This window comes from Psammomys obesus, unplaced genomic scaffold (assembly GCF_907164565.1).
Source record: "Psammomys obesus unplaced genomic scaffold, mPsaObe1.curated_primary_1811, whole genome shotgun sequence".
Taxonomy (NCBI): Eukaryota; Metazoa; Chordata; class Mammalia; order Rodentia; family Muridae; genus Psammomys; species Psammomys obesus.
In genome coordinates, this window is record NW_026596051.1 from 20909774 (window position 1) to 20932739 (window position 22966).

General features: G+C 47.1%; 1 protein-coding gene and 1 non-coding gene across 2 annotated transcripts; both read left to right on the forward strand.

The window, feature by feature from the left end:
• Positions 1-2371: 2371 nt before the first annotated feature.
• Positions 2372-2602, forward strand: LOC129689152 (small nuclear ribonucleoprotein G-like). The gene has a single exon (XM_055624316.1). The coding sequence runs from the start codon at positions 2372-2374 to the stop codon at positions 2600-2602; it is 231 nt and encodes a 76-aa protein (XP_055480291.1).
• Positions 2603-10151: 7549 nt separating this feature from the next.
• Positions 10152-10258, forward strand: LOC129689190 (U6 spliceosomal RNA). Its single transcript, XR_008722058.1, has one exon. It is a non-coding gene; the product is annotated as a U6 spliceosomal RNA (small nuclear RNA).
• The last annotated feature ends 12708 nt before the right edge of the window (positions 10259-22966 follow it).

Sequence of the window (22966 nt, forward strand, 5' to 3'; positions counted from 1 at the left end):
TCCTTCCTTCCTTCCTTCCTTCCTTCCTTCCTTCCTTCCTTCCTTCCTTCCTTCCTTCCTACCTTTCCCTTTCTCTCTCTCTCCTGTTCTTTCTTTTCCTTTCTTTTTTTTTTTGAGTCTGGGTCTCATGTAGCACAGGCTAGCTTCCAATATCCTATGTAGCGAAGAATGATCTTGAACTTCTATCTCTGGAGTCCTGGGATCACAGCGCCTCCATGCCCAGTTGATTCATTTAGCCCTAGGCATTGAGCCAGGGATGTGTGCACGTTAGGAAGCACTTTACCCACTAAGCCACATATCCAGCCTTAGAAAGTTCTCTTCATACTCTTGTCTGTAGACATCTGTCTGTCTTCATTGGTAGAATGTTGGCTAACTGACAATGCGCTAATTTAATTTTTTTAAATTTATACATTCTGGGACTGGATCCTAGGACCTTTTACATGCTAAGCAAGTGAGTTATAACCCACATTCTTAGCTCTTGGTTTTCTGAGGTAAGTCTGGGATTACAGGCCTGTTGGACTGAAGAAAGTCTTTCTGGAACAACTACATATTTATGAGAAAGCATAGGAGTAGAGAAGAGAATGAAGGAGGGAGAGAGAGAGGATAGATAGATAGATAGATAGATAGATAGATAGATAGATCGATAGATAGATAGATAAAATGAATAATAAATAAATAAATAAATAAATAAATAAATAAATAAATAAATAAATAAATAAATAAGGTGTGAAAGTAAAACACAAAACCATATAGTCCCTAAAAGATAACAGTAAAGAAGAAATGACCTTGGTTTTGGCCAATATCTTAGTCACTTGTCTGTCAGTGTGACAAAACACCATGACAACTAAGGGAGGAAGGGTTTACTTGGGCATACGGTCCCAAAGGTTAGATAGAGTCCATGACATTAGTTGTAGCGTGGCAGCAGGCAGCAGGCAAAAGGCATGGTGGCAGGGACAGGAAGCAGAGCGAGCAAACTGGAAGTGGCAGCAGAAGGCTTTTAATTCCGAAGGCCTGCACCCATATAGTACCAAGCTATAGTTCACAGCAAGTCTGGAGTGAGCAGGGTGGTCCCTCCCACTCTGTTTTTGTCAATATTGTGCTGCTGACTGGATCTCTTGGCCCTCTGTATAAACTCAAAATATATATTTTTTTTAATCCACAACACAGCCTCCTGGAAAGTGCCTCATCTCTATAGAGGGAGATGAGACCTGACAATCTTGGCAATCTGGAGTTTTCTGACACACAGTGGGAGTCAGCACCACAGGGTCAGCTCTTCCTTATTTTCTTCAAGGGGTCTTTCAAGTTTTTTTTCACTTAGGTGGTTTTTGTGTTTCATTAGAACGGCAGCTATACAGTTCGTCTTGGGGGAGAGAGTGTAGACTATCCTGCATATACCTTCAACTTTCCCCTGTTCCTTTCTGTCTTAGAGAAAACAGTTGACTCATATATCAACGCGTACACTTCTGTAACTACCGTCTCACTCCGTGAGGTTGGCTGTGTGTCCCCATGTGTGCACACATATGCCTCTTCACTGATGTCTACTCTTTGAAGTCAGGAGGAGTGTTAACTGCTGGCTCCTCTTGCAGCAGGTTTGGCCTTGGCATCCAGATTGCATTAGTTAATTCTCTCATTGTGGCAAAACACTCTGGCAAGAGGCAATTTAAGAAATGAAGGGTTCCTTTGGCTCAGTTTGGGGCAGTACAGACCATCATGGTGGAGAAGACATGGAGGAGACAAGAGTAGAAGGCTAGCTGATCACATCGCATCCTCACTCAGGAAGCAGAGCATGAACAGGAAGTGAACGGAGGCTTTAAAACCTCAAAGCCTACCCTCATTGACCTACATCCTTCAGCAAGTTTCTACCCCCTGAAAGTTCCACAATTTTTCCAAACAGCACTGCCAACTGGAAACTGTGTTCCAGTGTTCAAACACAGGAGCCTATTTCACCTTCAAACTACAGCGACAGCATAATAAAAATCAATAATAGCTTAAACGCATGATGTGGACAAATTTGCCTTTGTCTGGTCAGGATGATACACCACAAACATGGTGCTTCCGCACTTTTGAACATTTGTGAAGGGCAGAAGTGTAAGGTCATCACGGTCAGGTTGGTTCCTGGTAAGATTATCTTAGAGGGCACTCTTCCAAGCTTATAGAGGGCTGCCCGTTGCTGTTTGCTCACAAGGCCTTCCCCACAGGTCTCGCCCCTGTTTCTTTGGACAGTGCCAGTTTTATGGGATTAAGCTCACCTTCATGACTTCATTTAGCTCATCGTAAGAGCCCACTCTCCAAATAAAGCCACGAGGCAGGGTTGGGGCTCCAATGTATGAATTTAGAAAGGAGTGGCGGCCGAGCCCGCTGAGAAGTCGCCATGAGTAAGGCCCACCCTCCCGAACTGAAGAAATTTATGGACAAGAAGTTATCGTTAAAGTTAAATGGTGGCAGACATGTACAAGGAAGACTTCGGGGCTTTGATCCCTTTATGAATCTTGTGATTGATGAGTGTGTGGAGATGGCAACTAGTGGGCAACAGAATAATATAGGAATGGTGGTCATACGAGGAAACAGCACCATCATGTTAGAAGCCTTGGAAAGAGTCTAAACAATGTCTGTTGAATAGAAGCATCCGCATCCCTCCTTAAAGGACCTGTTTGATTATGATGTAGAATTGGGTCATGTACATTTTCATATGAAACTTTTTGCTAAATAAACTTTCGTGATACAAAAAAAAAAAAAAAGAAAGAAAGAAAGAAAGAAAGGAAGGAAGGAAGGAAGGAAGGAAGGAAGGAAGGAAGGAGTGGCAATATTAGCTTTTTCATCCTTCTACAAAATTTTCTTATTTATTTATTTACAGAGCAACAACCAGACTCCAAATGCAGGGGACCAAGGACCACTGTTATGTAAGGTCAGGCTAGAACATGGCAATTGTCTCTGGCATTGAACCCTTCTGTTCAGAGCTAGGGTTGGTAAGAAGGATCTAAAGATGGAGCATGCATAATGAAATCTCAATAATGTGGTCCTTTAAATAAGACCTGCAAAATGATACCATTTGACAGACCAACATGGATGGGAGAAATCTCACAAGGCCTTGCCCAGAGATGAACTACAGGCATTAATAGATGCTGAGAACAGTCTTCTCCAGTGCCAAGCCCTGATAGGTTATCCAATATGAGCAACACTTAAGTGGACTGTCTTAGTCAGTGCTCTATTGCTGAGAAAAGACCCTCTGATCACAATAAATCTTATAAAATAAAACATTTAGCTGACTTACAGTTTTAGAGGTTTCATCCATTATCACCATGGTGGGGAATATAGCTGCTTGCAGGCAGACATGACGCTGGAGAGGTAGCTGAGAGTTCTATATCCAGATCTACAGGCAGCAGGAAGAGAGAGAGAGACACTGGGCCTGGCGTGGGCTTTTGAAGCCTCAAAGCTCACCCCCAGTGACACAATTCCTCCAACTAGGCCACATCTATTCCAACTGCACCTCCTAATCCCTTCCAAGTCACTCCCTGACAACTAAACATTCAAACATATGAGGGGGGGGGTCATTCTTATTTGAACCACCACATGGACTCAGCAGGTTTCATTCATAGGAAAGAAGGTAGGTAGGTAGTAGGTAGATAGATAGATGATAGATAAATAGATAGATAATAGATAGATGATAAGTAGATAGGTAGGTAGAGCAGGTCATGACATTGAGAGACAATGGGAAGGGTAGCAGAGGAGTCTGAGGGGGGAGAAAGTGGGATGGAAATTATATATATATATATATATATATATATATATGTATATATATATATATATATATATATATACACAGTATTCATATATAAAATTCTCAATAATAAGAAGAAGACAACTGGTAAAAAAAAAAAAAACCAAAGAGATACAGTATGCTTTGTCTACAGTATGCTTTATGACAGTTCATGTCACCATGAAAATCTTCCTGTCATTTCAATTTGATTGTACATGTTTCAAAGACATTATTAAATAACACACTTATTTTGTCTCTCTTTTTTTAATGTTCTACGGGTGAAATCTGGGGTGCTTATTAAATGCTGTGCCACTGAGCGACAGCCCAGCCTAGAAAGGGTCAACTCTTGAAGCCTACTAACTTATCCAAGTGTATGTAACACAAACTTTTGTGTTATGGATGTTTTAGTTTATGATATGTGCACATGTTTTTGTTAAAATTCCAAGTTGGGGAGTTTAGTTTGTCCACACCTGTTAAGTGTCTTGTGCAAAGCGTGGTCTTTTCCAGGTGGAATTAGCTGAATTTTGAGGACTTTGAGGGGCATAAATATGAGAGCCCAGAGGAAGACGATGTGGCTGCTTGGAGGAGGACCGCTTGCTGCTGGTTTGTCCTGCTTCATTTGCTGTTTGCTGATTTGCTGGTTGCCTGGACTTCTGGATTTCTGGACAACCGATCTTGGTATTACCCCCAAAAGAATCCTGTGACCCTACCCAGAGGGAAGTAGCAGAGAGAACGCCATCCCTGTCTCCACTAAACTTCTTTCCCTTCTACCCAGTGTTGGGAGGTTGGAAGGGAGGTAGAAGCATTTAACAAACCCACTTTTGCCCATAAAGTTTACTGTGTAATTGTTAGAATACTAAGAATCAAAGCTGCTTCAGTGCTGAACCACAGTAGAGAGGCTGGGTAATTACAGACAGAAAGGCCTTTTGAACGGTACCACTTAGGAAGTAAGTGTTTAATAGAAAGCACTCAACAGTGATCTATTCTTATAGTTTAGGATACAAAGAGATATTGCATTAAGCTAAAAACAAACAAAAAGCAGAACTGAACTGGCAATATGAGTCAGTGGGGAAGGGTGTTTGTCACCAAGCCTGGGAACCTGAGTTTGATCACCGGAACTCACATGGAGAAAGAAGAAAATGGATTTCTGCAACTTGTTCTCTCACCTCCATAGAGTACCATGGCATGTGCACAATTTTAAGCTTGGTGTAGTAGCACATGCCTTTCATCCCAGCACTTGGGAGGCAGAGGTAGGCAGATCTCTGAGTTCAAGACCAGCCAGGTCTACAGAGTGAGTGCTAGGGCAGCCAGAGCTACACAGAGAAACCCTGCCTCGCCACCTGAGGCTCAAAAAAGAGGGAAGATCCAGAGAACGATCCAGAGGCACTGTGGAAGCAGTTTTATAATCCTAAGAGGGCTGTGGGTATGGAGATGAGGGACACTGACAGACATGGAGAAGGAGTGATGATGAAGCTTTGAGGCTGCACAAGTGCCAAGCTCTTTGGGGAAGGTCCTTCTTAAAACCAGGAGAGAAAGAAGGGGGAGGAGAAGAGAGAAGGAAAAGGGAAGAGGGAAGAGCTGTAGAAGAAGAAAGAAAAAGAGGAGAAAGAAAGGAGGAAGGAGAGGGGAGAAGAGTAAGGAGGAAAGGAAGAGGGAAGAGGAAAAAGGAAGAAAGGAGAAGATGTGAGGAAGAGGAAGTGGAGAGAGAGGAACGTAGGTTTAATGTGGGGCTGGGATGCTAACCAGTGAAGTCAGGTTTCCTCTGTGGCCTGGGGCCAGCCTCGTTGCCCTTCAGAGGCCCTTCCAGGCTTAATGAGGGGCTGTGGTGCCTGGAGACTGCCCATTACTGAGCTGAGTTTATTTTGAAATCCAAGATAGGAATGGCTGTGTCTCAACCAGATATGTGTTTACACTCCTGGCCAGTGTTGCCAGAAATAGACACTTTGTCATGAGGTCAGAACTGGATCCAGGCTCCAGAGAGTGGCTGGACCCCAGGTCAAACAGGGGAGAAGAACACTTTCCAAGGCCCCTAAGATGTGTGCTGGGCAGGATGGGAGCTCTGGGGGGGGGGGGGAGTGCCCTGGGAACTGTATTGGGGATTTGTGGTTCCATAGTCCCTGGGAGGCCACTAGGTTCAACAATGTGCAACATAGCCACGTCATCAGATGTCATCAGCATTGAGACAAGGAGGGTGATCAGGACTGCGGACCCAGCATAGGCTTTTGGGGAAGTGACATCACTGCTGAGGATTGGAGTGGGGACCACTAAAGGCCTGTGATGAAACAAAGGTTGCTGTAATCAACAACCACAAACCAGAAGGGCTTCAAAGTGCAGAAATCCACCCTGATTCCTCTGAATGCCCTATCAGAGACTTGTACCCTCACCATCTTCCTGGGGTGACTGGAAGCCCTTGGCTTTCAGACTTAACGTAATCCTTGTTCTCTGTGTCTTCTCCCTGTGTGTCTCAGTGTGTCCTCTGTTCATTCTATTGGGACCCTCTGTAACTCAGTGTGCCATCATCTTAATTATAGCAGAGAAGAGCTGTTTCTACATAAGGTCACCTCCACAGGTCCCAGGTGAACTTGAGTTGTAGGGGAGGAACACTGTTTAACCTGACATGTGTGAACAGCGTGGGACTGAGCCTTTGACGTGGGGGTTACCGTCTAGAAATAGACTGAAGGCGTGGGCCAGGGTTGTATTGTGGTACCCCAGGAGGCCATGCTGAAAGTAAAGACAATGTATAAACACCCTCTTTTCCATGGCACAGGGATACGTTGGAAGAGAGTTCTTGCAGAATGGGCCAGGAGTCAAATATGGACCTCTGGATGGCTATTTGAACTTGAAGGGCTTTCAGGTCCTGGCTTCCTCCTCACTGCCACGTCTGAGTGCTCTGATGTCTGATGGGCCCTAGATTTATTCTTTAGCAGCAATAAAGCTGTAGAGATGTGGCCAGAGTAGTGGCAGTGCCTTGTTGGTGTCTGATGGTGTTTGTCTTCTTCCTCCAGTGGACCTGTCCCCAAAGACCGTGAGGCTCTTGCTCTGACTTCAGGGAAACTCTCCTCCACCCCCAGCTTTGCGAGCCTCACCTTCACTCTCTCAAAGTTGCAGATCATCACAGGCTCTCTGGGCTCATGGGGGCTATGGAAACCTCGATCCCAAATCAATTGTCCTTCAAAAGGCTGGTGGCCTGGGTATTTATGGCTGTGTATGTGTGTGCTACTTCTCTGCATCTGCTTGGCAAGGCCATGGGGCCTGCTGACTTGATTGAATGTCTGCATGTTACTGGGAATGGATTAACATTTGGAGTCAGTGAGCTCTGACTAAAGCCAGTGAGCTTCCAGAGTGCAGATTGCCAAAGGCCTTAAAGATACAGATGGAGGGTCCCAAAGAAAGTAGGGTCTCATTAGAACATGGCTCAGAAAAAACAGCTCCCCCTCCAAGCCCATGGGGTTTAGACTTAAGACCATTGTGTCATTTCTGTCCTAATTTATCCTCTGCCTGCTGCTTTATAGAGTTCAAATTTACCTGTCCCATTGTTGTACAGATGAAATCCTTAAAGTCTCTCTTTGAAGCCTACAGTTTTGTTTTGTTTTGCTTTGGTTTGTTTTGGTTTGTTTTGTTTTGGTTTGGTTTGGTTGGTTGGTTTTGCATTTTTGTTTTTTAGTTTGTGTTTCTTATATAAGCTCATCATGTGTAGACAAGGCTGACTTTGAACTCAACTGTCCCACCTCAGCCTCCTGAGTACTGGGGTTACAGGTACTGCCAAGCCCAGTTGGACTACACATTTAGATAAATGAATAAACTGATGGAGGGAGATGATAAATGGATAGACTGATGGGGGAGGTGTGGACTTGGATACATACACACATACATACATATGTATATGTCCATATAAATATTCATATATACATACATGTGTGAGATGGGTGAGTAGATGGACATATATACACACATATATGTATACATGTATATATACATATATGTGTATCCATATATATTTATACATACATCTACACATACATGTGTGGATAAGTAAGTAAATGGGTGAGTAGATGGCTAGACAAACAAGTAGGTAGACAGGTACATATGTAATGTGTACACAGAGGTGGGTGGATGGATGACAGATGAATAAATGCATGGATGGCAGATAAATGCATCATCTTCTTTTGGCTCATAGTTTCAGACAGTTCAATTCATCATGGTGGGAAGGGCATGAGCAGTTCACCTCATGACAAGAAGGAGGGAGACAAAGGGAAAGAGGGGAGGAGAGGAAGAAAAGGAGGGGGAGGAGGAGGAGAAGAAGAGAGCACATCTGTGCAAATGCTTGTATAGTGTCTCTTCTCCCCACCCTTTTATTCCATCTAGTAGCCTAGCCTATGGGGACGCTGCCACCCACATTCCACCCAAACACACCCGTGGTAATTAGCAGAGTTGTGCCTTAGCGATCTCCTAGGTGCCTGTCAATCCAGCCACGATTTGAGCACAGTATGTGCATACATGGTGAATGGGCAGGTGGTGAATAGAAGGACTAGGGTTAAAGGGCTAAGATGGCAGAAGGAAGACGTCTTGCTAATGGTGACACTGGTCCCTGTTTAGCACCACCGAGTGGGAACCTGATCTCATAGCAGCTGAACCAATGAATGAACTGCCTGGGACATGCTTGGCCAAGGCAGCAAGCCAAGCTCCATGAAGACCCATTCAGTGATCCACCCTCTCTGCCCTCTGAGTTTCTCTACTGCCGTCAGCCCCAGGGAGGGAGAGTAAGTCATATCTTCTCCTGTTGCTTTAAATGTCTGGGGACAATACTGGTCCAGAGGAAGCTGTGACAGCTCCCACATACACACATGTAGGGCAGATTTTGGTGAAAGGCACACAATCAAGGACGGGTTCATTTTCCACTCTGTGGACCCATGATGCCATCATCAGCTCGCTCACATATGTGTGTGATATCTGCTCCCCATGTCAGCTTCCAGGCTGCTAGTGAAGAGGTACAGGATGAGTTTACATAACTCCAGTGACAGGACTCTTGGTTTGTTTCACAGCGAATGCCTGGACTTGAAGGAAGTGTCCTCCCATGCCAGCCTTAGACCAGCTCCAGGACCTTTATCAACTGAATGTAGGACATTCAGTAATAATAAACACAGACCAACCACATAGCTTTTCTTATTCTTATCCAAAGGAGGTGGCCTGGGTCTCCATTTTGCAGATGGGAAAACCAAGGCTAGTGAGCATAGATGAGTTGCCCAAGGCCGTGCAGGTAGAGAGGAGTTGAACCTTAATGTTGAGGCTCTCTAGTCCCCATCCCTGACTTCTGTGTGCAGCTTGGGGTAGCCGTGCCCCAAGCTCTCTCGGAGACCTGCAAGGTAGAAGCTGTTATTATACACGCTGGGCCACTCAGAGAACGTTACAGGGATTCAGAGTTCTTGGCACTGAGTAGTAGCTGAGCAAGGGTGGTGTCCATCTCTGCTAAGGAATAGAGCCTAGATGTTCTCTCGTATGGCTTGCTGGCTTTTGACGGTGGACTGACCAAGGTTGGTCAGTGACAGGATCCTGGATCTGGAGAGCTAAGATGCATGCCTTGCAATGCAAACAAGGAAGGGGGGGGGGGGTTATGTCCTGGGAAGGGCTGGGATTATCTTCTCTGGCTAGGCCCTGGAGCCTTCCAGCAGTGGAAGGCTCCTCCTGCCTCCCACCCTCACCCTTTGGTGAGTTGTCACAGCAACTACTTGGGCATGTCCACGGAGTCTCCTTCAATAATCTGGGCCTCTGATCTTCGGCAGGACTGTAATGAAGGGACAGTTTGTTAGGGCTGACGTTAACGTGGAGGAACCCAGCTGCCTCACTCATGTCATTTAAGAAGTCTGCTCAGACTAGCCGACAGCAGGACAAACTTGCGAAAATATTTATTTGTTCAGCTTCCTGTGGTGAGAGCCAGCGTTTACAAGATCAACTCTTTGTAGTCACTGAGGTTTTTGTTTTTTAAGGAAAGAGCAGTATCTCAAGACCTGATTATGTCCACACCCCCTACCCTGACTCCATTTGCTCAATGCAAGGCCAATGCTAGTGGGTCCAATGTCTAGTGAGCAAGAGAATTCTCCTGGAGCTGGACTGTGCTTGGCTGAGTGATACACACAAGGTTCCGTGAGTAAAACACTCATGCCCCCACAGGCAGATATGGTTTAGTGGGGTACTCAGGGTCACAGAGCGCTGGGATGTGAATTCACATCCAACTGGAACTTTCCATGGGATGAAGAGTTCTTTCTGGCAAGGTGGACCTGCCCCTGAAGGAACTTCAAAGTTGGCGGGGGGGGGGGGGGGGGGGGGGGGGGGGGGGGGGGGATGTAGAGTGTGTTTTAGATCTGTCTTGTCCTTAAAAAAAGAAAAATTAACCTGGGCGCTCACTTCAGCAGCACATACACTAAAACTGGAACAATGCAGAGAAGATTAGCATGACCCCTTTGCAAGGATGACGTGCAAACTGACGAATTGTTTCATATTTTCCCTTTTCCAGCAGTGGCCATACTCTTCCCCAGGGGCTGTGGCCTGAACCATTGCTGAGGTCTCCCGAACCAAACAGCAGGGCTGAACCTTTGTTCCCTGTAGCCTTGGCAGTTTTTCTTTCTTCCTTATGGCTCAGGGGATAGGACCCAGAGCTTCACACATGCTGAATCATTTTACCAGTGAGCTACGCTCCCGGCGCCCTTATTGTTTTTTGTTTGTTTGTTTTGTTTTTTTTAATCACAGGTCATCCACTTGTATCCCAGATGTAGCCCCTCCTTCTTTCCCTCCCAATCCCATCTTCCTTTTTATTGTTTGTAATAAAAGCTTTTTTTTTTTTTTTGTGGATCATAAAAGAAAATTAACTTGGGGCTGGAGAGATCAGGCCCAGCATTTAAGAGTGCTTGCTCCTCTTCCAGAAGACCTGAGATGGGTTCCCAGGACCCAAAGGATCCAATGCCTCTGGCTTCCGAGGGCACCTATATTCACATGTTCACATGCTCCCATACACACACAGGCACCACACACACCACACACAATGACACACACATACTCTCTCTCTCATACACACACACACCACATATTCTCACATGCATGCCCCACACACTCATTCAAACACACACCACACACATAAACACACAAAATCTCACATTCTCACCCCACCACACACACACACACACTCAGAGAAAATAAAAAATTTTAATGAAAAAAATCAAAGTGGATGGTACCTGAGGAATGGCATTTTAGTTATATTTTGCACCACTCCACATATTTGCACGCACACACATACACACACACACACACACATGTACCCACAAATACACACCCATGTACTTGAAGGCATATACATGCACATGAACCACACAGAGATGATGGGATGGGTGAATTATGAGAAAATCTGCCAGAAAACCAAAGCATAGAGAACTGCTGTTGGATTTGCTTCTTCTTCCATGGAATCTGGGGCAGATGGAAGATTCTAGACTCTAGAAGCTCAGATGAGTCTGTTCTTTAACAGAGCCTCCCTCCTAGCCCAACGTCTTTGGCCGCTAGACCTCAACTTCAAGTGTAAGGCCCCCTTTTATCGGGTTGCCAGGCTCTAGCTGTGGCTAAGGGACTCAGTCACTATCAGACCTTGGGAGAGTTGCCTAACCACCGAGAACCTCAATTTTCTTTTCTGTGAAATGGGGCTAATAACCCACACACTTTCATCACAGGGCAGGAGCGGGTGGGAAGAAGAGCTTGTCAAACACTGAACAGGCTTTTATCATGGGCGGTGCTCCTGTTAGAAGAACAGACTCTGGGGTTGGGCCAGAGGTTCCGAGTTCAAAGTCTGAGCCACTCATGGGACCACCTGGGTCCTGCTTGCTCACTGTGTCACCAGTTGCTCATCTGATATGAACAGGACAGTCCACATTCACACTCCTTTGCTTCCCGACCCCCAGTACCTGTGTCTCCAGGATGTAAGTTTTATGTACCTAACTAGTGTCTTTCCATGCCCAGGTACCTGCCCAGGATGCAGAAGTAAAAAGGGAGGGTTAGCAAGGCTGGGAGGCTTTTCCAGGCTTTGAATCCTCAGTGGCAGTCTGGCACCACACGGTGCCCTGACCAGCTTTTCCTGTCCTGGCTTTGGGCGGTATGAAAGCACCTGCCTACAGGGATTTCTTGATGCTTTCACCCTTCCTTAGCCCCTCCTGTACTCAAGGGGCTCCTCCGCACCCCCACACCTCACATCATACCTCACATCTCAGCTCCCACAGAGCCAAGCCCTGCCCCAGTCAGATTCCAGTCACTGTCCAGCTCAGCCACCAGGCGGCCAGCAGGCCAAGCAGCAGGAGGCGGGGCAAAGACTACTCTGCCTGCTTGGAGCCTCTCTCAGCAGGAGCCAGGACCCCAACTGTCCCCTGGGGTCAGATCCATCACTCGGTGGCTGCACTCCATCAGGCAGGCACAGCAGGAGGGTCAAGTGGTCCATGGCCGCCACCGGGCACTGGGAGCCCATCATGGCCATATTTAATTTAATTAAGGCTGTCAGCACTATTGATTTCAGCAGTTTCAATTACTATGCTGTTATGGTTTCTGGATCAACTGATCTGTGATGGGTCCTATCAGCAAAGACACACATTGAGGAGAGAGCCCTCCATCTCCTTTAAGCCTGACACACGCCGCCGTGGCCTGTGAGTTATTGCTTCCATCCAGCCCGGCTCCCCTTCTCAGCCTCATAATTAATTTCTCATTAGACAGCTCTTTATTGTTTAATTTGTGCGGTTTATAATCAAATTGGGCACATTAATTGTCGTTGGATTTAAGGCGAATGGAAAAGAAAGGGCTTCAATAACTTACTCTTCCATGACTCTCGACAAGATAAAATAAAGCCCACAGAGAAGTGTCAGCTTTTTACATTATAAATTAGGTTTTTTAAAGAGCATGGGCATTTAAGACGCAGTTATCACACATTTAGTAATTATAAATCCTACACTGCAAAACAATTATTGAGATATAATTATGCTGCTTGGCTCTTGGGCAGTGGGGCTGCGTGATGGTGAGATTCTCTCCCTTGTGTATGGGGGCTTCTTTTAGTTTAGGGGTAACCATGCCAGCGGCAAGCTAAGTTCTCAAATGCAGTACTCATATGTATTCATACTTTTTTTTTTTTTAGACTGCTTAATCTAGAGGGTGCGTCAAACAGAACAGCCATTGCCTGGCCATCCCTTTAGAGACCTGCAATGCCACCTGAGCCCTTCCTGTGCCTAACCTGGGCTGTTCCCTAAAAACACAAGCCCAGGACAAACATACAAATAAGTGGGGAGTACAAATGAGGCTAAAGTCAGCTCCACCTGTGACTGGCAGATTTCACTACGGGGTGACCATTCATTTGTGTTAGTGGTCAGCTCAACCTGGGATGAATAACCCCGCCTGTGGATGGGTGGGGTCCATCTGGGGGGCAGCTGGGGGGTGATTGGACCTACTTGCAGGGTGGCCAGATCCACCTGTAGGGTGGCCGCCGTTCCAGGTTTCCTAAAAGAGGGATTCTTGAAAGTGGAAGGTCTTCGCCCAGTGGTGTGTGAGGAGGGCTGTGCAGGCAGGGCCCCTGGTGAGCAAAGGCCTGGATGAAGTCCCTAATGGCCACTCTCTTAGAGGACAAAAGCTGGTGGTAGGGGTGGGCAAAGCAGATCCTCCAGGCCATTGCAACAAGACTGAGGCTGGGTACAGGGAGCCACAATGGGATGGTGAAGACGTATGCTGGCTGAATGGCACCCTCAGTGTCTTCCAGTCTGCTCAACCTATCACAGTGAAACCTGGGCAGAATCTGTCTGGGTGGAGAGCTGGGGCCTGGCCTTATAAAGGTCAAAGTGTAAACCTAGGCCTCCTTCACAGTCTACTGTTCTATATCTACTGCTCCACAAGTCCCTACTATGTGCAGGAAGTATAGGAGATAAAGGTGAGTTGGCACAGGACAGCTCTCAGAGTAACCTGGACGTGTTCGGCCTGTCTGCAGGAATCCAAGAGAACACACAAGCCAAAGAGAAAAGACACGAGAAGTGTGAGCTACATGTGGCTATACAGAACCTATTAAGCACAGCAACAAAGGACCTGCTAAACACAGCACCAAAAAAATCTCCGAAACCCATCATTAAGAAACCACTGAACAAAGAACCAGAGAATCTGCTTGTTTCCAGCAGTGGGTGTGATGGAGACTCAACCTGTCTGCCTCTGCTATGGTAGGATGAGATTCTATCATCCAGACCACCTTTTTAAAAAGATTATTTGCATATATATATATATATGTGCCTAACCTGGCACATATTATTTGCATGCAGTGCCCATAGAAGAGGGCATGTGATCATCTGGAATTGGTGTTAGGGGGAAGTTGTGAGCACATGTAGGTGCTGGGAATCCAAGCCTGGAACATGGGAGGAGTAGCGGATGCTCTTAACTACAGCACCACTTCTTTGCCACAAACAAGCCCATCTTGCCAGGCCTTCCACTCTCTGGCTCCTGCATCCTCACAGTGAACCTAGAGCTAGAGACTCTTGCTTTCCTTTACAGGGGGATGTGAAGGGATTCCCATGGCTTCCCAGGGGAAAGAGGAGTAAAGCAGCTCTTTCCTACCATACTGTCCACCTTTTAGCCCCTGGGACCCAGTGAGAGGTCCTGGGAGAATTTTCTGGTAAACTTTAGCAACAACTCTTCTCTGGAGATATAGTTTGCTCCAAGAAACATTTTGCAAAACACCCCGCTCCCAGGCACAGACACGGCAGTGGCTGAGACATTATAGTTCTGCCCCCTCTGCCTCCTTGAGGCTAGAACCTGTCTATTCCCTGCACTGGCCTTAAGGCTCTTGGATTTGGCATTTTACTAACAAGGCTTTCAAGCACACGAAATTCATTTATTGCTTGTGATCCTTTTGTTTGACTTCATTTGTTGTTAAAAACTCATAAGATCTCTCATTTGTCTAAATTGTCCAATGCCCTTTAGAAAAGAATTTTTCTCTATTGTAATTGTTTGGATTAACACTTCATCATTCACTCCAGGCTTTGTGCATCTCATTCCTTCTCTCCACAGCCCCCACCCCTGGCAATGTCTACAGAGTAGTGGACTTCCTTGTCTCTCTGGTTTGTCTCAGGTGTGTGCAGGAAAACAACTCTGTTGTACCATGCAACACAGCTCTGTTGCATGGTACAGTGACACTGGCCTTTTACATGCTCAATTTTCTTTCACTCTCAATTCTTCACTATCTACCTGGTATGCCCACCTGACTTTCTAGAACCTAGGAACCGCTATTCCTATTAAAAGCTACAGTCAAGAAAACTTGGTGGCCAGGTGGTGGTGGCACATGCCTTTGATCCTAGCACTTGGAAGGCAGAGCTAGGCAGATCTCTTGAGTTCTGAGTTTGAGGCCAGCCTGGTTACAGAGCTAGTTCCAGGACAGCCAAGGCCACACAGAGAATCAATCAATCAATCAATAATCAAATAAATAAATAAATAAATAAATAAATAATCAAATAAATAAATAAATAAATAAGAAAATAAAACTTTGTACAGCAGGTATCTCAACCCTGCCTAATGCAGCAGCTTCCTAAGAAGCTGATAAGGGGCTGCAGGTGTGACTTGGTGGATGAAATGCTCACCTAGCTTACACGGAGGCTCTAGGGTTAAGTAGTCCCCAGCACCACATAATCCTAGTATGGCGGTATATGCCTACAATGCCAGAACTTGGGGAGGTGTATGCAGAAAGATTGGAAAAATTCAAGGTCATCTTTAGCTATGTAAGGTGTTTGAGGGCAGCCTAGGCTAAAGACTATGAAAGAGAGAAGAGAGGGAAGGAGGGAGGGAGGGAGGGAGGGAGGGAGGGAGGGAGGGAGGGAGGGAGGTTGTGGAATAGGCTTCGTCTTGAGGAAGTGTTTGGGGGATGAAGTAAACACCTGTGAAATGCCTTTCGTTGGAAGACCATCGCTAGTAACATCTTGAAGTTTTGGTTTCCTAGGACTGGTCTACTTGTTGGGCTGGAGATTATGCTTGGTTTTCAAAGTATCTCTACATCCTCACCAGACCCCACTCTGGGTCACCCCAGTGCTTTCCCCCCCCCAAAGCCAGGAAAACTTAGACCTTCAGTTTTAATATCAAATGTAAGAAAGGCCTTCTGCAACACAGAGGCCCCTGAGCTTCAGTGAAGCGAGGGGCCTGGCTTCTAGATAGTTTAACTTCAGTCAGGAACTTCTGAGGCCCCAGGCAAGTCCCTAACAGTGCAGGGCCCTAGCTCAAATTATATTTATAAAATATTATTGGATGAAATAATGGTTAGGCAGGGACCAAGACCCTTCTAATTCTTAAGAATTCTTATAAATCTGTCTGGCTGTCTATCTGTTATCTCTCTTGAAATAGCTAGTATGGAAACTGCCCTCTTTACATACTCCTGACCTTATGTGGACCCCATAAGAAGAAGGAGGGTCCAGCTTCAGGTAGTGACTTGGTTAGAGTTTTATTGCTGTAAAGACATACCACCACCAGGGAAACTCTTACAAAGGAAAACATTAAACTGGGGCTAGCTTACAGTTTCAGAGGTTTAGTCCATTATCATCATGGCAGGAAGCATGGCAGCCTGCAAGCAGACATGGTGCTGAAGAAGGAACTGGGAGTTCTGCATCTGGATTGGCTGGCGGCAGGAAGTGAACTTCCTGCTGAGAAACACTGAGACACACTTCCTCCAACAAGGCTACACCTACTCCAACAAGGCCACACCTCCTAATGGTGCCACTCCCTAAGCGCCTATCAGGGGCCATTTTTATTTAAAATACCGCAAATGAGATGCCAGGAAATGAGCCCAACAACACAGACAGGGATCACCTCTGTGAAAGCCAATCCCTTTATTGATTTCAGATCACATGGAGACCACATGGCTCCTACATAATTTCTCACCCACTCTACACAGAATGCATCCAAGGTGACACATTTTTATGGTAAAATGCCTACTGTGTGCCAGGGGCAGGTGAACAGAGAATTCTGCTCCCACCCTGAGGGATGGTGGCCTTGTGGGGCGGAAGGGAAGGGAAGGGAAAGGAAGGGAAGGGAAGGGAAGGGAAGGGAAGGGAAGGGAAGGGAAGGGAAGGGAAGGGAAGGGAAGGGAAGGGAAGGGAAGGGAAGCAGTGAGTGAGGTCTGGGTAGACATCTAAGACCTTCCAACATGTTCAGATCTGGCTAAAGGGCCAACAGAGTTCAAAGGAAGACTGAGAGCACTACCCAAGAAGGACTAGGAATCTTGCTGGGCTAAGCATTTACCTTTTGTTTTGTTTTGGGATTATGGGAAGGCCCCAGGATTCCTGGACAAGGGCTCCTAAAGACAAAGGATGATAGGGGTATGAAGCAATTGCCCAACTAGCATGAAAGTTTTTAGATTAACAGACTCATGGCTCCTAAGTCTACTGAATGATGCCCCAATTTCAAGTCCCCTTGGCAGAGGCAACCCAGGCTCCCCCAGGTCTCTGCATCTCTGTCCCAGCTGGGAACTGGTATGGCTGCCAACCGGTTGCTACTTCCAACTCCTGAGTTTTCATTAAGACCCTGGCATCTCCCCAGAGCTTGAAGGAGTCCCGATTAATTACAGGCAAATGTTGGCTCTCCCCCCGGAAATCTGCAGCCCCAGCCTGGCTCCATCCCCCGGTTTTATTAAAACCCACCTTACCAGCCAGGACCCTGGGATTTACAGCCACAGCTAATAGGCTGCCTCCCCAGGAGACATAAATCTGAGCATTCTACCCAGGGAGCCGCTTGCTGCTAAGAGGCCGGTTAATTGTTCCGCGTCGAGGGGTCCGCAGAGGAATGTTCAATTAGGCCTCGCAGAAAATTTGGAGCATTAAATAAGGTGAACAGGGATAGGGTACCATTGTGTTTTTTGAAGTGGCAAACAGCCCTTGCCTGCTTCTAGGGCCTGTAACAGGCCCAGTGACTTCTCTGGCCTCTCCTCGAGGGTCGGAAGGGTGCTTTGAGTGGACAGGTCTGCATCCATTATCCCGCAGCCAATGGCAGCACTTGGAACTTGGTCAACCACAGACCAGCTGCATGTCCTTGGGAGAATCTAATCAGCTCTCAAAGAAACTCCATCCCCTTCTGTAAGACGAGGAGACAGTCTTTTCCACCATCTCACAGCATCACTGAGGATCTCCTTCCTTCCTTCCTTCCTTCCTTCCTTCCCTCCCTCCCTTCCTCCTTCCCTCCCTCCTTCCCTTCTTTCCTTCCTTCATCAGATAACTGTTTGCTGAAGGGCATTTTCTTATCTCAATCTCGTTCAGTGGTTACATGAAAATATGGTTGACAGGATGGGGCTTCAACAACAATTTATTTCTCAGGAGTCTAAGATCAAGGTACTGGCCTATCCAGCACCAAGCCAGGGTGTCGCCCTCATTTATAGAGTGTTTTTACTGTATCCTCACAGGATGGGGGAGGCAGCTCTCTTACAAGAGTGCTAACATGGTTAAGTTTGCCATCATGATCCCACTACCTCCCTATGGCCCTGGCTTCTGATACCATAAGAGGTAAAATGTCACAATATGAATTTGAGGGACACATTCTCTCGGTAGTACCTCTGTGTGCCAGAAAAGGTGTTAGATCCACGGGGGACACAACCAACGAGGCCTTGCCTTCAAAGAGTCCCCATTGTCACAGGGCCCAATAGGGGGAATCCTGATGGTTAGCATGGGGGAGTGTGGAAGCCAGCACAGACATTTAACCCTGTTCTAGGACGGCACTAGCTAGGAAGTCTTCTTGGAAGAGGTGACAGGAATGGCCTTTATGTGGCAGTGCACAGTTGAGCATCCTATGCTCAATTCAGTGGGCACCTTCACTCAGTTGTTTTTTTTTTTCAGAGGGTACAGCTGGCACAATACACAATTCACAATACAACCACAGGCCGTGGGAGATTACTATACACTAGCAACCAGAGGCTCAGGGAGAGTGATAGGTATGAGGCTACACAACCTGTTAATAGCAGAACAGATGGTGACATCTTCACAGTGAGATGAGGGGGCCCAGACCAAGGGCCTCCATGAAGGCCTGGCAGTGATTTTCATAATCTCCAGATCTCATTTTCTACTGAGTGCCAACTTTGGGTAAAGCCCACCACTAAGTCACCACCTCTGGAGACCAAAACCCTGGCCAGCTCTTGGTTAACTCAATAGCCTTTTGCCAGAATCACTAGCCTGGTGGCCTCAGGCCCACACCCAGGTGCACAGTGTTGGTCAGTGGAGAGAGGAGCCCAGCTTCCCTCCTGCAGAAATTTACAAGCTACTGTCTTTCTGTTCTCAGCCCTCTCAGTCCACCAAGGCAGCCTGAGCCTTGCAAATATCAGATGCGCTAAAATTGCCTCACTTGAAAACCCATCTTTTTTCCCATTGGGCCTGGACTAGCATCATTGCTAAGACGTGAAATGGGAAATGTTCCCTCAGGGTTAGTTCTGGTGACAAGGACTCCAAGTGAATGTGACAATCAATAGCTTCACAAACCTCACACTATACACAAAGAACATATACTCAAAGTACTGTAGACCCACGCATAGACAGCTCAGGCCCAAGGACTTTCTGTTTCAGCATATATTATGGAGTCCCAAGGCTGATGCTGTGCCTTGCCTCTGCTTGCCTTACTCCTTTTCCTCAGTTTCTTCTTCTGTTAGGAGTGAAACAGGCATCTTCCAAGAGTCACTGTGGGGGTCCCCAGGGATAGCCGGTGGGAGAAATCACTCCTCAAGTGGACCATGTCCATGTTGGGAGAATGAGAGGGATTAACATAATGCTTTGCATTTTTATTTTTAACCTGCGTGAAATCCTGCAAGCCAGTGGCTGCCAGAAAATGCTAAGCCATAGTCTGCTCCGTGGGGAAATCAGGTTAGCTTTAACTGCAGAAGTGCACGGTACGCAACTTATTTATTTGAGAAACACAGATTCCAGGCTGCCCCAGCCACCTGGCTCTATCTTTGGCATTGATTTCATTTGCTCAAAATTAAGGGTTTTTGTTTGTTTGTTTAACCTGGGGGTGAGATATTGTCACTATGGTGGGTGTCTCCTTTAGCTCCTGCCCTGTTGAGGTCCATCTGTTGGGGTTTTGTATGGCCCGCTGTGAACAACTCCTGTTTGAACAGAGAAACGCTTTGCACCAAGGACTGTGACAGCCAGGGTCATGAGCACAGGAGCCAACTGCAACAAGCTGTCAAGCCTGTGGCCAACAAGGAGCCTGGGAGACCTCAGCTGCGAGCTCATAGTGGCACAGTGTGGAGGGTGGCTCCCTGGAAAGTCTGTCCACAGGCTTGCCTGTGGGGAAAAACCTGGAGGTTGCAGACAGCGATGTGAAGCCTGTGGCCATGGCTTCCTGAACTGCTCTGTCCCCAGTCCTTTCACATTCTCAGGCAGAGAATGTAACACACCCTCCGAGGTACATCAAAGGATGAGAAAAACCCAAATACACAGGGCTGAGGAGCTCTGAACACGGCCCACTGTGATTTGAATGGAGGTCTTCTGACTCCAGAGTAACTGGGCTCACCACTCTAGCTCTCAGTAAGAAGGAGGTTAAATGTTTGCTGTCCCACTTTGACCCCTGCCTCTCCTATTTCCAACACCTGGATACACATAGAAAAGCATGGGTCAAAAAGGCAGGTCAAATAGCAGTCCCAGTCTATAGCCCCATAGGTCTGCCCTGCTATTTCTGCCTTTTCTGCTTCCCTGCTCTGCACAGGCTATCTTTCAGGCACTGGTACCCTGTCTGGGCCACATGGCCCTGGCTTTCTCTTTGCCAGTAGAGAGTCTGTCGGGACTCAGGTAGCTATAATACAGCTTTTTGGAGGAATGACTTATGGTTTAACTGGGAGACTGGTGTTCTGGGCACAGACCTGGGAATAGGGACACAAAGAAAAGATGCTGTCCCCGGCCACACCCACTGCCTTAGAGAGAGAAGGCATCCTCTATGAGGCACGGTGACAAGTGCACACAGTAAAAGGCTGAACATGTTAGGGCCATGGGCAGGTGGCTGGAGGGAAGCTGACGGAGGGTGCCTTTGCTAGAGGGTGGCCATGGAAGGCAGCCAGGGTGTACATGGCCAAAGGGTAGCATCTGGGGCAGCTCTTCCTCCTCCTCCCTTCTCGGCATCCCAATGCATTCCAGAGTATCCCATATGCTCCCTTCAGCTGTTGTACCCACTGGCCCAGCCACTTGTGTGTGGCATCTTCTCCAGGCCAAGGGGCATCCCTCCCGGCCAATGCTTCCTGTTTTCTCAGGGAACAATTTAATACACAGGACTGGGTCTCTGGAAAAGCTGTGGGGGCTAGTAGCACAGCCTCCTAAAGTGACCATCAGGGTCGCTCCCATGGCTTCTAGTATGTCATTTGAAGGAGTAAGAGGAGTGTTCAATGGTATCTCCAGGTATGCCTAGCTACAGTAAACACTACTGCAAAGGTAAGAGTGGTTTATGGGACACCTAGAGTGGCCACATAGCATTCTAAACCACACAGGAGCACTCGATAGTAGGCTCCATCTCAAATGAAAGGAGCTCCATCCAGGGTTACAGTTAGGACCTGGGGGTAAAAATCAGGAGGTTGTTGCTGCCACTGATATCACCTCTTGACACCCACAGAGACAGAAAGTAGACCATGAATATCGAGTGTAGCTATCCCTCGGACATTCTGCCCTGTCCCTAGAGTCTCCAGCACCCTGCCAGAGGTGGCTTAGAAAACTTACTCAGCGAGTGGCAAGTTGTCCAGACTTTGGAAACAGTAAAGGCTCAAGGCCACTTTCTGTTCCAGCTGTGTCTCCTTTGGCTCTGTGGGTGTTCAGGGTTGGGATATTTTCTATGTGAGGAAACTGAGGCTGAAAGAGAAGGGCAGAGTTGAGAGCAGACATAGCCTCAGAGATAGCAGATTGCCTCGGGTCAGCACAAAGTGCTACAATTAAACCTCTACCAAGAGGGGCCTTTTGATCCAAATTATACAGCCCCTGTGCACCCGAGCAATTAACACTGGAGCCACAGGTGGCACTCACAGCTGGAGAGGCTACGTGGGCGACAGGAGGCATTATCATCTGGTGCCATGTTGCCTGCCCTGTCCGGCCCCTGACATAGATCCAGCCCAGCCCAGCCCAGAGCTGCTGGAGGGCTACAGACTTCTCATGCTGTTCTGGAGAGCTCCAGAGGTCTCTGTCCACTATGGGCTGCAGCCCTGGGTCTCTGGAAATGAGAGGGAACCTTCTGATTACTTGGCTTCCCTCTGATTCCCTCTCAAACTGCCTCAAGTCTCCCCTCTCCCTGAGAGGCCTTCCTTGCCTCCCCTTATTAAACCTTATTTGTTCTCTCCCCTTGGCACACACACTTCCCCCTCACACACTCTCCCCTGTACCTCTCAGGAACCTAGCTTACAGCGGATATGAAAGACATGTTTGTTGAATGAACCCATGCTTGCCTGCAAGAATAATTATGCATGCCAGTAATTTATGCTTTTTCTTTGAAGTCCCCTTACCCCTCTCTCTCAGCCTGTGTGCCCATGTGAAGAACATGGAGAGGAGTGATTGTAAGGCCACTGCAAACAACAGGGAGGTGTTTGACAGAGCCTGAACTCTTCATGGGGTCTCAACACCTTTTCTTGTTGCCCTTCTGATGGAGAGGTGCTCCCTCACCCAATGCCTGCAGTGGCACTTGCCAGTCATTTAACATGATGTCCTATCTTTGAGTGAATGCTGGGATCAGGTGGGTTGTGCCCCCACTGATAGAGCCACATCCACTATGCAATAAACAGGAGCCTCGGCACCTTCAGTGTGTTTATTCCGCATGTCACAGTAGAAAGGGTTGGCTGCTCTCAGTGGAAGGTCTCTGTAGGCAAGCAATCTAGGGTTACAGTTGTTGGAAGGAGGAAGCAGCAAGAGATTGGTTTTTGCACTCACTGGACAATCATTAGTAAATGCTGGTACTTGAATACACTGTCAGCATTTTTACTTGGAACAGAAAAAGGCTTTGCAATCCCCTTGGGCCAATGTCTTGTAGGGTAAGGCTTTGCCGTGCCACTAGGTCTGATATTGAATTCATTTTCTCTGTATAGCCCTGGCTGTCCTGGAACTCTCTCTGTAGGCCAGACTGGCCTTGAACTCAGAGATCTGCCTGTCTCTGCTTCCTGCGTGCTGGGATTAAAGGCATGTGCCACCAATGACAAGCTTGGCATTGGGTTCTTAACATGGCTGGGCCCAT

Coding starts and splice junctions, on each gene's coding strand:
- LOC129689152 (XM_055624316.1), top strand. CDS start 2,372: ATGAGTAAGGCCCACCCTCCCGAACTGAAGAAATTTATGGACAAGAAG.